Source organism: Spermophilus citellus (genome assembly GCF_964194105.1).
Source record: "Spermophilus citellus genome assembly, chromosome: 11".
Taxonomy (NCBI): domain Eukaryota; kingdom Metazoa; phylum Chordata; class Mammalia; order Rodentia; family Sciuridae; genus Spermophilus; species Spermophilus citellus.
Genome location: NC_138192.1, coordinates 108206838 through 108225398, shown reverse-complemented (window position 1 = coordinate 108225398; position 18561 = coordinate 108206838). Strand labels below are relative to the sequence as shown.

The following is an 18561-nucleotide window of genomic DNA, read 5'->3' as shown; positions in this document are numbered from 1 at the left end:
ATTCCAATTTTGAAAAAAGTGCCAACTGGATAATATGGTACCAAATTCCATTGCATGCTATGGAGAAAACTCTTTTGAAAGAAGAGTCAATCAATGTGAAAGATTTCACTCTTGTCTTATTTTAAGAAATTGCCACAGTCATGCAGCATTCAGTAACCCACCACCCAATCAGTCGGCAGCCCTCAACATCGAGGGAAGATCCTCCATCAGCAAAATGATTATGGTTCACTGAAGGCTCAGAAGATCATTTGCAATAAAGGATCCTTTCAAATAAGGTATGTCCATTGTTTGTTAGACACTAGTGTCATTTACACTTAATAAACTATAGTATAGTATAAATATAAGTTTTATCAATCAATCTGTGATTTGTTTTATTGTGATATTAGCTTTATTGTGGTGGTCTAGAACTGAAACTCCTGTATCTCTGAGATACGCCTATGTCAAATGACTAACTGAGGATTTTTCCCCAAAACTTATAAAGTACAATGTGGTACCTATAGAACTTATAGACATGAATTTTTCTTTACTGATTTGAAATTTCTCTTAAAAAGGGAAGAATAGTAGTAATCATGTCATAAGAATATTGGGAGAATTAAATGAAAAGACCCACATACATCATTTAACACTGTCTCTGGTACATGGGAAGTGATTAGTGATATTGGATATTATCATAATTCATAGCACCTAATTAAAATAGAGCTTTCTTATGTCACTAAGAAAAATTAATTGCCATTTAAACTTTGACATGATGATTTCTTATCACCAAAATTATTTTATATTAATTGAAAAACTTTTGGACTTATTTAGGCAGATTTTTAAATAATATTTCTTTCCTATGTTATATATAAAAAGTCAAATCATTTCAAGTATTTTAAGATACTAAAAGTCCTAAAGAACTTATGTTCAGAGTCTAATTCCTCTAAATCATTTTTCTTTGCAGAGACATTGATTTCTGTGTTTTTTTTTTTTCCTCATGGTGGTGTTGTCTGTCACATTAGGAGTGTTGGAAATAAGAAACGCAGCATTTCTAAAATGTGCCCCTCTTCTGGATCCCAGATTCTCTCTCAAACCACTAACACCCACTCTCCTTGTGCTTGCTCCATCTTATCAGAAAGTATCAATGGAAGTTTTTAGACAACAAATACATTCATATCCGCACCCCCACCCCCGAACCCTCCCCCAACCCTCCCTGCACCCGCCCCCCAAATTCCTGCTCTTCACTTCCTAACCTGTTTCTTCTTCTCACTTCTTTTTTTTATGTATATCCTTTGTGTATTTTAGCATATTTTACCTCTAAAATAAATTTTATACAATATCAATGTATCTCGGAGTAGTTGAACAGTGTTTAAAAAAAAAACAAAAAAAGCTGAGTATATACTAAGCCATAAGACTTAGTTTTGTGCCGTTATCATCTGACTACTGAAGAAAAAAGACCTGAATTACAATAACCCATCTAGCAAAATTTTCCAATTCAAATTAGAAGGGCTTCAATTTACAAATCTTTTGAAAGGGCAATATTAATGCAATTCACATCAGAACATCCAGTTAATACAATTAACAAACAAACCACAATTTTGCTATATGGTAGAACTTTCTACTGGTCTTTCAATTCCTTCAGTCTTCTGATTGCAGACTTGACTGTGACGGCAGAAGTGGTGTTGTAGGTCCAGGCACCACCAGCCACTGTTTTCATGCAGGAGCCACAATGCCAGATCCCCACAGCCCGTCTCTTCATCTTGGTTTTGCCACAGAAGGAACATGTGTACTTGGCGTGCTGGCTGATTTCGATTTTCTTCACCATTTTCCGGAGGGAGGCACCATAGCGGGTCCCATATTTACCGACGATTCCGACTTTCTTAGTGCGTTTAGCCATGTCGCCGCAACTTAGGCCCGAGACCGAAGAGCTTCTTCTCACTTCTTAACCCCATGATTGCAGTTCCTCAGGACAAAAATCCCTGGAGTCCTCCTTGGATCTTTTCTGTCTCTTACACTCCATATCCAATTCAATGAGACTTTAAATCCAGAATCTGGGCTGGGATCATGGCTCAGTGGTACAGTGCTCGCCTAGCACTGGCTGGGACCCATTTTCAGTCCTCAGCACCACATAAAAATAAAGGCTTTGTGTTGTGGCCATATATACCTAAAAAATAAATATTAATCAATCAATCAATCAATCAATCAATCCAGAATCTGCCCTCCTCTACTGCTGCTGTTCTGGCCTGTGGCCTTACCATCTCTTCATCTCTTGCCTATAATTATCTCTTAAAAGGTTTTTCTGCTTTCATGTTGGCCCCACTACAATCCTGTTCTCAACACAGTGGCCAGAGCACATCTTGCAATACTCGGTCAGACCATATTTCCCCTCTAGTAAAAAACCATTCCCATTTCACTCACAGTGAAAGTGTTTGCAATGGCCCCCAGGACTTACAAAATTGAGGCTCCCTGCTTCCCCTTTCTCCGTCTTTTCCTCATGTCTGTTGCATGTTGCTCCAGACTTTGCTGGCTGTTTCTCAGTCTTTCAAGGTTTGTCCTTGCCATGGGGTCTTTGTGATAGCTCTTCCCTCTTCCGGGGATCCTCCTCCTCTAGGCCTGCACAGTTAGCTCCCTCATCTTCTTCTAGACTTTGCTCAAATCTCATGTCCTCATCAAAGCCTACTTTGACCACCCTGTTAAAGACTGCAATCTGAACCTCTTCCAGCCCCAGTACGCCTCATTCCCTCTAAGCTATTCTGTATTTTCTTTATCCCAGTATATAATATTCTGTATACTATAAAATTTACTTATGCATGATGGTTTATTGTTTATTACGTCTTTCCTCAGAAGGGTAGAAGCATTTTGATTTGTCCACTGATATTCCTGAGTGCTTGAAACAGTACCTTATAGGCATTCATAATATATTTCTTTTTTTTTTTTAAGAGAGAGTGAGAGTGTGGGGGGGGGAGAGAGAGAGAGAGAGAGAGAGAGAGAGAGAGAGAGAGAGAGAAAGAGAGAGAGAGAGAGAGAATTTTTAATATTTATTTTTTAGTTCTCGGCGGACACAACATCTTTGTTGGTATGTGGTGCTGAGGATTGAACCCGGGCCGCACGCATGCCAGACGAGCGCGCTACCGCCTGAGCCACATTCCCAGCCCACATAATATGTTTCTTAAATCACACCGAATTGTGATAGGCTCTATCCTATGACTGAGGCCAGCACAAGTGCCATGGGGATATAGAGATAGTCCACACAAAGAGGAGGTTAAGAGAGACTGAGAGTCAATGCCTCAGTTGAGCTTTTAAGAATTAAAGGCTGAGGCTGGTAAAAGAACTAGCAATGAAATCAAAGGTGCAAATATTCCCTTGGTGTCTTATAGCTGGGCCTGCTATAACAAAATACCTTAAACTGGATGATTTAAACAACAAATGTTTACTCCTCACAGTTCCAGAAGTCCACAGCTCTAAGGTTCTGCTAGCCAGAACAGCAGTTAAAGAAGTTTATACTCAATATCTTTAGAAGGAAATTCTATGATAGAGGTTTTTCTCCTTGGACGTCTTCTTTTAGTGTATACCAGGGATTGTATTCAGAGTTAAAGTGTTTGCTATATTAGTACCTGGAATGAGACATAGATCTATTCTTGAATCAGCTTCTTAACTTATGATGTATGATTTATGTGTTTTTAACAATAGGTGCCATCTGCTAGCTTCATATGTAAGAAATTATTCTTGATAATTAGATGTCAAGCTTAGTTGTTTTTAGCTGCTGGAGGATTGTATATACTGTCAACATGAAAATATAACACATTTTAGAACTGTGCATTCTTGAAAATGTTTGCCTGTGACCTTTAAATTTCAGTGGGTTGGTGCTAAGTCCCTCTTCCCTCCCAGTTTTGACTCTGCTTATAGAATCGCCTAAACTCAGTCCCTCCCTGGCACACAGTAATCAAAATACATTGTTTAAATGACTGAATCAAATAAATTTTGATCCAGAAGAAACATAGTGTAAGTCTTAAGGACTTGTGGAAACAGAACTTAATAAACTGTTTTGTGCCTGTGAAATAGGGTTCATCATAGTATTGACCTCAGTCTTTATGAGTGAATGTCCTATGAATTACTCACGTAAAGTCTTTGGCACTTTTCTTATATTAATACGTTTACTAGTAAAACTTATTTTATTAATAGATTTTATTTTTTAAGGACAGTTTTAGACTTATAGAAAAAATGAACAGTTAATACTGATAATTCCTAGACAACCCTCCCTATCCCATACCATCTAGTTTCCCTATTATTAACATCTTAAATTAATATGGAATGTTTGTGATGATTAATGACCTGCAAATTGGTGTAACCATTATGGAAGTGGTATGGAGATTCCTCAGAAAACTTGTAATGGAACCACCATTTGACCCAGCGATCCCACTCCTCCGTTTATACTCAAAGGACTTAAAATCAACATACCACAGTGACACAGCCACATCAGTGTTTATATCAGCTTAACTCACAATAGCTAAATTATGAAACCAACCCTGGTGCCCTTCAACAGATGAATGGATAAAGAAAACATGGTACATATACACAATGGAATATTAGTCAGTCTTAAAGAAGAATAAAATTATGGCATTTGCCAATAAATGGATGGAGTTGGAGAATATCATGTTAAACAAAATAAGCCAATCCCCAAAAGCCAAAGGCTGAATGTTTTCTCTGATATGCAGATGCTAATTCACAGTAAGGGCAGGGGCTAGGGAAGCATAGAGTTATTTTGGGTTAGGTAGAGAGGAGTAAAAAGAGGGGAGAGGAGTATAGGGATAGGAAGGATAGTAGAATGAATCAGACATTATTACCCTATGTATATTGTGATTCTACATCATGTACAGAGAATGAGCAATTATATTCCATTTATGTATGATGTGTCAAAGTGCATTCTACTGCCATGTACAATTAATTAGAACAAATAAAAATATAGAATTTTTGTGATCATTAATGACCAATATTGTTTGCATCATCGTTATTACCTAAGGCCAAAGTTCATTCAGAACTCCTCAGTTGTCACCTAATGTCCTTTTCTGTTCCAAGATCCTATCCAGGATACTTATTGCATTTAATTGTGTTATCTCCATAGTCTCCCTTGGCTGTGACAGTTTCTCAGGCTTTTCTGTTTCTGATGAACTTGAGAGTTTGAGAAACACTAACCAGATACATTGTAGGGGCCCTATCTGTTGAAATTTGTCTTTGGCACATTTTAAGACATCTAAAAGTGTTGATTACTGTTATTGCTTAGTGTTCAGATTAAAATGTGAAACAGAAGTGTAATGTGGGTGGTGGAAAGTTTTGTTGAAGATTCATTATTGAAAAGAAATATTGATTTTTAAAAGCTTGGTCAGTTTATCAGTGCTGAAAGAACTGTTTGGATAAAATTCGGCTTGCTCACATCCAAACTTCCATCTGTCTATTCAATTCAGTAAATATTTGCCACGTCCCTATTATGAAGGTAGAAGTATATTGGATGCTGGGAATTCACTGACAAACAAAACATTTGTCCTCATGGAGCTTCAGGTCAAGTAGGCAAACAGTTAATAAACAACTAGAGAAATAAAAAATATGAAAGATAATTTGTAAGAAGTACAGAAAATGAAATATCCTTATATTAAAGAATATCTCAGTAGATGAGAGAAAGGGAAACTAAGATCTTTTATTAGTTAGATGCTAATCTTTTTTGTTGTTATTGTTTTCTTTTTACTTATATACATTCTACATGACAGTACATATCATACATACATGGAGTATAACTTCCCTTTCTTGTGGTTGTACATGATTTAGAGTTACACTGGTAGTGTATTCATACATGAACATATGTCTGATTCATTCTACTGAGTTAGATTCTAATTTTAACTCTGAGAGATAAAATACTTAAAATAAGGAACTTAAACGAGATAGATATTTTCATGTTCAACATGTCAGGGAGTTAGCCCAGGGCTAATATGGAAGTTTTGTAGTGTCAATGTCCCAGGCTCCTTCCATCTTGTTGCTCTGCATGGATTCTCTCAGGATCAGCTCATGGCCTAAGACAGCTTCTAGAGCTCCAGCAGTCACAACTGAATTCCAGCCAGCATGAAATTAAGAGGGACAAAGACCTTCTCCCTTTTCCCTGTCTGCTTACTTCTTGCATGCCAGAACTCAGTCAAAATGGCCTCATCCAGACCCCTTAGTTTTTACTCAGGTGGGCATGTATATCAACTAAATATCAGCAGTTTTGTTGCTATAGAACAGTGGTTCTAAAACTATAGCAAGTCATCTGTAGGACTTGTTGACATACAGATTTCTGGGCTCCACCCGTAGTTTCTCATTTAGTAGGAGACAAGAATTTGCATTTCTAATGAGTTCCCATGTGCTGCTGGTAATGCTCATCCAAGACTACATTTGGAGACTCATTGCCATGAGCATAGATACTGAGTCAGAAGTCTTTGATACAGACTGTCATTTGGTCTTTGATTATTTACATTACTGAATTGAGATGAGGCTTAATGAGATCAAGTATCTCATCTTTGATATATAAGTTCTGGGTAGCTAAACACAATTTAGTCATTTTGGTATTAGGTCCCTGTTTTGGTTATCTTATGGTTACATAATAAACTTTTCCAAAGCCCAGAGGCTTAAAGTAGTCATTTGCTTATGCTTCTGTGGATCTGCAATGTGAGCAGGACTTAGTGGAGAAGGCATGCCTGTGCTGGAGCAGGCAGGTCCAACATGGTCTCCCCATATGCTTGGGGTATTAAGAGCAGGCACTTTGGTCTGCTCTTTGAAACTCTCTCTGGCAGAATAGCCTGGACTTCCTTACATAGAAGCTCCAATATATCAAAATGGAAATTCAAAGTCTTCTTGAGGCCCAAGCCTACCAGTCATTCTGAGTTCATCTTGCCAGATTCTATTGGTCAAAATAAGTCATGAAGCCATCCCAGATTCAAGCAGAGGGGAGATCATGGTCACCTATTTATGGGAGGAGTGGCAAAAACACATGGAAAAAAAGCATGCAGTTGAGAGGAATTATTGCAGCTGTCTGCATGGTCCACCACAGACAGGAACCGGAATGCCAATATTATTATCATACAGACACAGACTTGTTATTCACTGGGGTTTATCTCTTATCAGGACCAGAGTGTAATTTGGAGAAAACACTTCCCAAATATTTTGGTGTACTGATAGAAAGAAAAGTGTGGCCAGATCAAATGAGGTTTTAGAAAGTTTTTTTTGGTTATTGAAAAAACTTTCCTATGCCTTCATTGATATGAAAATTCAAAAATGAGGATTGAGAACAAATTCCGGAAATAAGCTCATAAATAACTTCCTGTTAGCCTTCTTTAGATACATGGCTATTTTGATTGAAAGATGAGGATTTCAACTTTTGAAAGCCAGTATTTAAAAAATAATGTCATCCTACCCAGAGAATGTGATTGCCACTGTGAAAGAGGTCAAATTTATAGTATATTTTTATATGAGGTATTGGTTAGGATGTGGACAGAGACTCCTCTTCCCACCCCCACCCCATGGCATTTCTACACACGCTTGAGATTTCAGAATGCAGGAGTGAGTCACTGATTGTTTTGAGCATTGCTCACTTTCACTGCACTCTAACACAGAAAGTACTTCTGGGAAGGACAGGACAGGAAATAAGTAGCACTATAGTATGAATAATTTAGAAGAACACTCCTCTCTGGAAGAATTCTGAGAGTCCCAGAAGCCTTTGGAGGAAGGGGATGCTGAGAGGCAGGCAGTGGGTGGGGAGATGGACTGGTAAGGGCTGAGATAAGGCTCAGTGATAGAGTGCTCGCCTAGCATGTGCCAGGTTTGGGGTTCCATCCCCAGCACCCCTCCTCTCCCTGCAAGAAAGACTTCTAAGTTACAAGTCCTGAGCCCAAGTTTCTCTGTCTTATAGGCTGCTGCTTAGGAGATGCGAATTAGGCTTATGTGATGCTAAAACAACCAATTCTATATCCTCTGTTCATTTTGGATAGAACCTTTTGTTCCCATCATGTGATAGTTTTTCTCTCTTTGTGGTTTTCCCCCTAAGCAAATTTCTTTTTTTTTTTTTTAAAGAGAGAGTGAGAGAGGAGAGAGAGAGAGAGAGAGAGAGAGAGAGAGAGAGAGAGAGAGAGAGAATTTTTAATATTTATTTATTTTTTTTAGTTCTTGGAGGACACAACATCTTTGTTGGTATGTGGTGCTGAGGATCGAACCCGGGCCGCATGCATGCCAGGCGAGCGCGCTACCGCTTGAGCCACATCCCCAGCCCCTAAGCAAATTTCTACACAGTCTTTCTTTACTTTTAATATCCTATCTCTAGTAATGGGCTTTGAGGCTTTTCTCCTCTAATGTCTTTAAGCTTTTTTGATTTTGCTTTGGAATGAAATAACTCTTTCAGTCCTCAGCCCTGGCACTCAATGGGACCTCTGAAGTTGCTGGTCCACTGTGGGAAAATTCCAGCCTGGGCAGAGGCTGTGTTGTTTGTTCACCAGGTGTCAGACAGATCACAGAGCGGGGCTGCTCACAGCCTGCCCTCTCTGGTTTGAATAGCAAGCTTATTTACTTCTTTGACTTTTTTAAAGGGTGCCCAGTCCCTCTTTTTAATTTATGCCTTTACCCGGTGAAAACCAAATCCAACCCCAAATTGTCACATTCGAGGAAGTTGCTTTTGTCTGAGGAGCTGATAGAGCACTAGGCCGTGATTTTATTATTTCCCCAGAAAGCAAGAGGCTGTTCTGCGGTTCGAATGAAAAGCTCTGTGACTAACAGGATTCTTTATTCTTTCCTTTCTTTTTTGGGTTACATTTCTCTCCTCCGCTGCCAGGTCACTTCATGACGGCTCTCGGGCTGAAGTGATTTATCACGTAGAGTGAAGAAGTGGGAATCGTCTGGTTTCCTTTTACCCGCTCGCTAACGGCGGCGGGGCTTCTATTCCTGCCATCAGGGCAGGCGGACAGCCCATTGCTTCGGTTGTGTGAGCTGAGGGAAGGAAACTTGACTCATAACTACTGTGGTTCTGAAGAAGTCCCCCGGCATGTCGGGCAGCGAGCCAGTGGGTGCAGTCTGCCTTCTGGTACTCCCGCCTCAAGCAAGGGCTTTGGAAGGCAGGGCTTAGTTTTGCAGCCAAACTAGAGATGGAGGTCCTTCTGCAGTAGTCATGGGGATCTACTCAATATGGATTTTATAGTTAGCCGAAAAGTAAACTGGAACTTGAGCAGACCGGGCATTTTGCCTCTTTCAAGACTCTGCCTGACATTATGTAAAATTGTGGATGTGTAACCGACGTGATTCTGCAATCTGCATTTGGGGTAAAATTGGGGGTTCATAACCCACTTCAATCTAATGTATGAAATATGATATGTCAAGAGCTTTGTAATGTTGTGAACAACCAATAAAAAAAAATAAGATTAAAAAAAAAAAAGACTCTGCCTGTGTTTCCTCCTCCTCCTCCCAGCTGGTTGGCAGGATCCCTGGGGATACCTACAGGCTGTTGAGAACTTCTCAGGATTGGACACTCCTTAGTCATAGATGAGCACGTTTTTGAAAAGATGTGGCAGTTTGACAAATCCAATTAGTAGCTTACTGTCAAAACAATAGCTGAAAGAGCAGGTGATAAAGCATCTATAGACTTGACAGCTTTAGAGGTCCATCTGCAGAATAGGTGAGCCATAGACAATGAATGGGGAGAGTGCAAATTTGCTAATACATCAACAAGTAGGGAACAAATGTCAGTGCAATTCCTGGTATCCTCTTGGAGAAAACTCTGCTTAGGAGTTCTCTGACTTCCAGGCTCTGTGCATCAGCTCCATTTATATGTCTAGAAGAGCCCCAGTTTCTAAGCTGGTCATAGCAAGTAGGAGTCTGTCAGCATACTAGTAAAGTATGAACAGGAAGAAAGAAGCCATGCTGGGGATTTGAAACAAGAGGGTAGTGAATGCAGAGAACTGGTTATATAGGAGCTAGAAGAACTGAGAAACCAAACAATGGCTGGTGAAATCACCCAAAGCATAACAACAGCAGGAAGCTACAGCTTCTAAACTGGAGGTCAATGGAGGGAGGCAATCTTACTAAAGAGGAGGAGGCACTAGGGTCAGCTGGAGGAAAACTACTGTCTTTGGGTAGCTAAAGCTGGGGAGATACTGAATAGTATCTTGGAGAGGAAGAGGGCTTTCAAGGTTCTGTTTCTGGGATCCAGAACAGAGCAGGAGCATGCAAGGACAGGCTCCTGTGGGGAGCATCATGCAGTGTGTGTATATGGAAGGGAGCTCAGGATCAAGTCTTACTGGGTATGGACTTAGTGTCTACTGTTGTGGGGGTGACTCCTGGCTAGCATGAAATCTACAGTGGCAGCACCTCCAGCCATCACATGATCTGGTACATGTAATACCACATTCTTATAGGAACATGGGTCACATGAGTGTATATGCCTTTATTGAAAACTTGTTGAACCATAATATTTAAATTATACCTTAATAAAATGTATGTTAGCATAAACATACAAGAGTATTATGCTCCAGCGTCATACTGTGTTTGTTACTTATAAACTATTATGAACTGAACTGTCTCCTTCAAATTCATTTGTGAACCCCCAGCCCCCAGCATGACTGTATTTGGAAATAGTGCCTTTAAGAAGGTAATAATGGTAAACTGAGGTAATAAGGGTAGGGTCCTGTGTTAGTAAGCTTTTTGCTGCTATGAGAGAGTAGCTGAGAAAAACAGTTTAAATGAGAAAAAATTTGTTTTAGTTTATGGTTTCCGTCCATAGTTGGCTGGCTCCATTGGTATGGGCCTGTGGTGAGACCCTCATGATAGAGAGGGTTTGGTAGAGCAGATCTGCTTACCTCATGGTGGCAGAGATGGAATGAGGGGGAGGGGACAAAATACAGTCCCGAAGAATATATCCCTAAGGACCCACTCCCTTCAACTAGGTCTCATTTCCCACAGTTTCCATCAATTCCCAATAATGCCATCAAATGGATTAATAAGGTCAGAGCCCTCATGATCCAATCACTCCCCAAACCCTACCTCTTGAACACATGAGACTTTGAAGTGCATTCCAGATCCAAAGTATACTGGGCCCTAATCTGATAGGACAGGGTGTCCTTATAAAAAGAGGAAGAGAAACCAGAAATGTCTCTTTCTTCACAAGCACATAGTGAATAGGTCATGTAAGGACTCAGCAAGATGGTGGCCATCTGCAAGCTAGAGAGACTTCATCAGAGACTAACCATGTTGGCACCTTGATCTTAAATTTGAGCTTCCAAAACTGAAGAAAATAAACTTTTGTTGTTTAAGCCACCCAGTTTGTGGCATTTGAATTATGGCAGCTGGAACAGACTAATCCACAAGCTATATGACCAAAAAAATCATGTATTTTTTGTCACCTTCATTTATCAATCTCAAGAACAGAAATGATGAAAGTTCCCTTCCGGCAGGATTTTTGGAAAAATTAAATGTAATATGAATTTAAAGTCCATAACATATAGTATGACATGTAGCCTTAACTATTTATAACCTTCAGTTTTTGCTTTAGTATCCCTGCTCAGAATTCAGGGTCTTACTTTCAGTTAGATTACTGTCTCCTAAGTTCCCAGCCTTGCACAGGATCTCTCTAGACCTCTCCCTTGTTTTCTGCTTTTGACAACCTCTGGCCATCATTTAAGGTCCTCCCGGTGCCACTCAGAATTGTTATTTGCTTTACTTTTAGTTGTCTCTACTCCATTTGGTCATGTCATCTCCACCCTGAGAATATCATGTTGTTATAAGTAGGTGCTTTGGTCCATCCACCTCGTGGCCCATGTCTGAGCCAACATTTGAATCCATTTCCCATAATCCTATCCCTTCTAGTCCTGGCTCCATCCCACAGCATGTGTGCTGAGGTTGGTTGGTCCAGCACATGTCCCTCCTTCTGTAGCACTTAGGCTTCTTACACAGGCTCATTGACTTATGGCAGCTCCCAATTCTCTGTCCATAAATGCATTGGGCTAGAAAGAGATACAGATGAGCTTGCTTTGAAGCTGCATTTTGTAGGGCAAGCATTCCCTTTTAGGATGTGTTACTGAAACTTAGGTTGTGAGCTTATTTGGGATGGATTTTGGGGAAAATTATATGTGCTCATGGGAGGGGCCATGGTCACAGGCCAATCAGATACCGTCTCCCGACATCAGTCCTTCTCTTGGCACATTGTTACTGGTTTCATGCAGGCATTGGGATCTATGGTTGCCTATCTGAATTTTGTTAGGTGGGTTGCAAACAGTGGTCATCAGGTTTATAGTGACTCCTTTTGCGTACTAGTTTTCTATTGTTGTAATTACAGAATGATGCTACCTGGTTATAACAAGTTAAATATTGAGAAGTTTATAAAGTACAAGGGATACATATGTCTTTCTTACTCTCCTTTGTTCTGACTCTTCTCCAGAAATTACTATTGGTGATTGTGTTCAGTTCATCCATTCAGATTTTTTCCTATGCTTAAATGAATAGACACTTTCACACATGAACCTACTTTTTTTTCTCCACTATTATTAAAAAGAGAGTGAGTGAGGGAGAGAGAATGGCTCATATTTCAATTAGGATGGTTGTTTGCAAGTAATAGAAACCCTATGAGAAATATCTAAAGCAAATAGAGGAATTCCCTGTTAAGAGAATTTAAACCACAGGCTTCACTCTTTTCTCTTGTTTCTGCCTCTCTCGAATCAGCATATTCCACAAGCAGGAACTATGGTCACCAGAAGCTGTCTGGCTCATAGCTTTGGGCTTCCCCATGTAGAGGGCTGGTCCTTCTGTCTTTAGTTCTAAATGAATTGTTTCCAAGAAGGACTTTGATTGGCCTGTTGTATTGTTAACTACTTTTGATTAGAAGCAACTGAAAACCCAATTCAGAGTGGCTTAAACAATAGGAACCCATTCTTTTCACAGATCAAGGTGTCTAGAGTTAAGTGGTTGCTTGTGATCCAATGCTGCCATTATGGATCAACTTTTCTGTAGTTCTCTAAGTCATGCCCCCATGTTTGCAGTGGATAAGGTAGCTCTAAACATCACCTCTTCACTTGAACAATGGCTTCTTTAAGTTCTCTCAAAAGCAAAGCCTGAGGCAAAAGCTTGTATATAGTGAGGTGGGTAGGTGATTGCAGGGTGCAGGATCAGGGACCAGGGGAAAGAAGCAGGGAAAGAGGGCCAGTTAATGAGAGGAGTGACTGTGCTAGGGATGACTGGCACTCAGTCCTGCTAGGACCTCCAAAGAGACTCTATGAAATGTATTTTAGAATCATTATCCTGGGGAATCCAAGATTCTCCATCCCTTCTATCCCCAGTCAGACAATATGACAATGAAACAGCTTCCTGTCAGTATCTACATGTATATAGCACATACAGTTCATAGCTACATCATATTTCACTATACAGATGAGTTACCCTTTGGCCACTCTCCTATTAATGGACATTTAAGTCAGAGTCCAAGTTTTATCTCAAGTTGCCATAAGCATTGAAAGGGGCATGGCTTTGGTTAGGGTTTTGATTCTAAGACCAAGGGACCCCTCTTTTATCCTATTTCAAAAATTTGGCACATTTAAAAATATAGAAAATTTTATCTTGCCAAAATACAATTATCTCATACTAACCTATTCAGAACGAAAATAGAAAAGAGGTAAAAATAGCTTCTAAGTAGCCAAATAGATGACAGACAGCCAGGAATTCCAGATGGAGTTGGCAGCTCTGTGTGCAATGTCACTCTGGCTTTGTCTTAAACCTCATACTCTTCACTTGTGAAAGAGAGCTTTATTAGGATCCCATTTAACCTCATTTTATTTAAAATTCTAACTGGATTGGTATCCTAGTAACTATTTCCACAGCAAAGGAGAAGAGAAGGAAGCCACACTGGAAAAACCAAAATAAAAAAGTGACCACAGATAGAAAAAAGAGGAGGCAAAAGACAAACAAACAATACAACATCAAAAACCTTTTTAAAAATGTCATGCACGTGCAAAAGAAGATTGGTGTTCTATCTACTCCATGGGAACAATAAAAAACTAGGGTTTACAGTCAGAAAGAATCGTTAAAATTGCTTCCACAGTGCTCTTTTAGGCAAGGAAATGAATAATTTATTTTAGGCTATTATATCTTTTCATGCCATATTGACTCAGTATAGTTATTCTTTTTGTGTAATATATTTTAGGGAGATTTTTCAGAAGTTTGGTTTAAAAAGATGAAAAAAAAAGTTGACTCTCGAAGGTCTGGGGAACTTCACTCTCCAAATAACCCTTTTCTACAGAGTTTTAGCAAGAAATTTCCTCCAGTGAGAGGGATCTAAAGCCACTGATCTTGGGCATTATTAAAGCTTCTTTGAGTCTCAGTTTCCTTTTCCGTAAAATGGGAGTAACAATAGTGACCATCTCATGGGATCATAGTGGGGATTCAAGTGTCATTCTATATAAATTGGTCAATAAATATGGTTGTGGCTTATGATGTTTTAAGACTGAAGATATTTTGGAGTCTAGAGCTGGCACCAAGGAGCAGTTCGGCCTCTTCCTGTGTGTCTTTGAGCAACTCATCCTCTCTTATCTTCAGATTTCTTGTGTACAAATGAGAATGATTATAGTTAACTGGTAGGTTTGTCAGGAGGATTGAACCAGATAGTTTTACAAGTAGTATGTAGCACAGAGATGGCACACAGAGCATAATAGCTATTATTATGAAAAGCAAAAATTGGAAAAACACTCTTTAGTTTCTTACATGCCACAAATATAATACCAAATAATATTGTCCATTACCATGTTCTTTTTCTCACTTCTGTGCCTTAAGCATTGTTAATATTATTTTTTGAATTATAGGCAAATTCTGAAACCAAGAATTCCAATAAGATAGCCAATATTTTTGTATCTCTATTTTTTAATGCCTAGATTTCAGGGGGTTTCAGATCTGGAAACTTGAAAATCATTTTGTTGCTGTTATACAGATTTTTTTTGCCCATATTAAATTTTAATTCAGAGTCTCTGTTTTTGCTTTTCCTTTTTTTCTTCCTTTTTTCCTCCCCTCACACCTTCCTTCTGATACTCCTGTCTTTGCTTTCTTCCTCTTAATAATCAGGTTGCCTTCAAACTGTTTCAGAAAACTCCATGGCATGACGGACTAGATCTATTTTGTGGAACAGCAATTCTGAGAATGCCATATCAAAGCTAGCACCGACCTCTTGGCTTCCATGAACCCGTGTAAGTGATGATCTGCTCCACAAAGGCTGCCATTGCTCCAGTTATTGCTTTCACTTTCATTTCTGCCTAAATGTTCCATTCTCCAAATGCAATGAATATTACTTTCAGGTTGCAATCATTTTATCCTTTTAAACTCACATTTCTTTCTTAAATGCAACTGTAAACTTGTAGTTTAGATTTTGTTTTGCTTGTTAAATCCTTAAAGATGATGCTAAACAATTAAAATCCAATTTAGACTGACAAAATACTTCAATAATATAAAGTGGTATTGTTTTATGGTCAAGTCCTGACCATACAGAGAAGTTGTTTCAGGGAAAACAAACAATTTTTGCTTGGATTCCAAGACTGTATCTATTTGGTATTGAGGGAGATTAAATTATCTAGATTGTCTCCAATAAAGAGGATTCTCACTTTCTGAAAATATTAAAGCACATGAACTCTTGAATATATTATTAACAATTTATTTGTAGAGAATAAAGATACAAATGCATATTACCAGTTAGTGCATGGTGCTTATTATTTCTTCTCTGAAGAATGGGGAAGGTCATTGTGAGGTTTGGGGAGGTTAGGTAGAAAATCACTTGTTCAGGCATGTTTAATAAGGCTCTGGGAAGGGCAAGAATGGGAGAAGGGAGTCCCATGAACTTGCAGCTGGGAGAGATTTGTGATCCACCCCTTGTCTTTTCTAGGGAGCAGGGGCACAGTTTTGCATATCCATTTTCAGGGAATGAGATGGCATAATGGCTAAGAGCACAGGATCTTCAGGCAGACAAAGCTGGCTTCAAGAGCCAGCTCTATCATTTGCCAGTTGTACGAACTTTCATAAATAATTTCACTGAGCATTGGTTTCTTCATCTGTTAGATAGGAACAATAATGATACCTTTCTTTCAGGGTTCCACTGAAGATCAAGGGAGAGAATATTTGGCACAAGGCCAGGCACAAGTTACACTAAATAAATGTTTAGTTATTGTTATGATTCTTTTAGTATTATATTGCTTTATTATTATTATCATCAAATTTTATAATTTAATAATGTAGTTTAGTTGAAGAATAAGAGTTTTATTTCCTCCTCCAAGTAGTCATGTGATCCTTGACTTTACCCTCCACCTTAAGATGGGATGGGCTTTGTTTCTCTTATGCATTTTTTTCACCCTATTTGTTGGAATTTAAGGAGGATAAACCTTTCTGTTCATTCCTTCTCAATCTTTTTTCTCATCCACTTAAATGCAATAAAACTCTGCTTGAGGTAGATTTCATAAGCCATACGACAGCGGAGGAAAGTGGTTGCTTGCTCTTTCCATTTGAAATGTGGATATGGGCACAGTGGAATCCTGTTGGAAGAGATAGTGTTCTAGAACTCTCAGGAGCCTGACTTCTTAGGATTGAAGGACTCGGTGCTCTGAGTCTTTGCAGGGGTGATTTTTGTTTTGAAACCTCGGGTGTTTGATAGGCTGATTTGGTCTGGTGACTGGGGACTCCCAGATGTCTGTGTGACTTGCTGGGTGCTTTTCCTTCGTGGTTACCCACACTGCTAGAAGGTGAAAGAAACTCTGTGTCAGTCCTTTCTGGCCTTTGTCAGCTGCAAGGAAGCAGAGAGAAGTGAATGTCAGCCTCTGGCTGACACTGAGAGGTAAGGAGGAAACAGAAGCTTGCCAACAAATCCGGGCAAGGTCAGTACTGGAGCTGCAGGGTTGAAATCAGAGTGTGTCTGTGATCTTTCTGGCTCAAATGATCTGTTATTGTGCCTGCACTTCAATAATCCAAGTTTGTGAATGTATCTTTAATTTACAGAGTTCTTTCTTATATACCAACTAGTATGGTCCTCATAGCAGCCTTATCTGGGAGGCCAGGGGCGGTCTCAGCCTATTTTACAGAGAAGAAAATGGAAGCTTTCTTTCATAGATTTTCCTAGGCTTTGGGGATGTGTGAACTAGGACATATTTCCTGACTCCAGGTTCCACTGTTCAGAGGGTTTTGGGCACTGCTGAACTTTCCTAGGTAAAGACGGTGGTATGGCTTGTGGCCTAGTGAGAGAATCCCTAGGCGCTGAATTACTTCTGCTATTCTGCATGCATTTCTAAAATTCCTTTAGTTTGGATTAATCAACTAGAGGTTGGTACCTGCCTAAGCCCTCTCTTACAAATGCAAAGAAACTTAGAAGAGGTAGGTCAATTGTAAATGGTAACTCAATTAACATCCCTCTTGGAAACCAGATAAGGTCAAGGTAGTTAGGGATGAAGTGTTTGTGGCAGATTGGGAGAGGAAACCTCTGGAATTTAATGTGCTGTCTGAGAAGGTAGGGCCTGGGAGGGTATACTGTTTTTTTCTTGCTGTGTTAAAAATTTCCAAGGAGTCAGTTGCTAAAAAAAACAACACATTATCTCTGTTTCCATGGATCAGGAGTCTGGGTACATGTTATCTGGTTTCTCTGCTCAGGGTCTCATAAAACTGCAGTCAGAATGCTGGCTCTACTGTGTTTCTTTCTGGAACTGGAAATCCTTTTCCAAGCTCACATGGTTATTAGCAGAATTCAGTTCCTTGTGGTTGATGGACTGAGTTCCTCAGCAACTAGATGCCAATTGCAGCTCCCCACCACGTTGTCCTATGGCCATAGGCAGATCACAGCAAAGCAACCAGCTTTTTCAAGGCCAGGTGCCCCTTCTCTCTAGTTCCTGAGATGGATTTGTGTCTTGTGTAATATAATTGTGGAGGTGATATTTTGAGACTTCATCTGGAAATCCAGACCATTAGGAAAAGCTGGGCTTTCATTCTAATTGGAAAGCAGACAATGGGAACTGAGTAGTAGCTGCCCCCTTGGACCAGGAAGGTTTCTTTAGTTTTTAAAAATCCTTGTCTTCCACTGATGCCATATATGCATTCCTACCTGACTTGCTTTAATTGTTACTGTGCCCATTTGTCTACAGCGGGCATTTGAGTTTGGGACCCAAGATTACATTTTGGAAGAAATGGAGAAAATGTATGACCCTAGAAAGTAGAATAAAAATGCTCTGATTGAGGAAACATGATGAGCTAAGGCAATTATGGCCCATATCCTCCCATATATGTAATTATAACATACGAGAAGGTAGGATTGAAGAGAACTGAGTTCTAATACTCTCTCTGCACTCAAATGCAAGTGATTGGCCCTGGAATTTATTTTCTCTGATCCTCAGTTTCTCAATTGGGATGCTTCCCCTCCCTGACGTTCTGATTCAAATATGTTTGGGTTGGGGGCCTTGGAATCTGTAATTTTGACAAATTCCCAAGGTGATTCTTAGTGACCAGCAAACCTGGACGTTAACCAGCAGCTACGGATATAGACATAAGAACCAGCTCTTGGAGAAGGACAATAACAAT

At 39.6% G+C, this 18561-nt stretch overlaps 1 protein-coding gene across 1 annotated transcript; it reads right to left on the bottom strand.

Annotated features, from left to right (window-relative positions):
* Positions 1-1349: 1349 nt before the first annotated feature.
* LOC308630880 (large ribosomal subunit protein eL43) lies at positions 1350-1897 on the bottom strand. The gene has a single exon (XM_081261681.1). The coding sequence runs from the start codon at positions 1871-1873 to the stop codon at positions 1595-1597; it is 279 nt and encodes a 92-aa protein (XP_081117807.1). The 5' UTR covers positions 1874-1897; the 3' UTR covers positions 1350-1594.
* Between the last annotated feature and the right edge of the window lie 16664 nt (positions 1898-18561).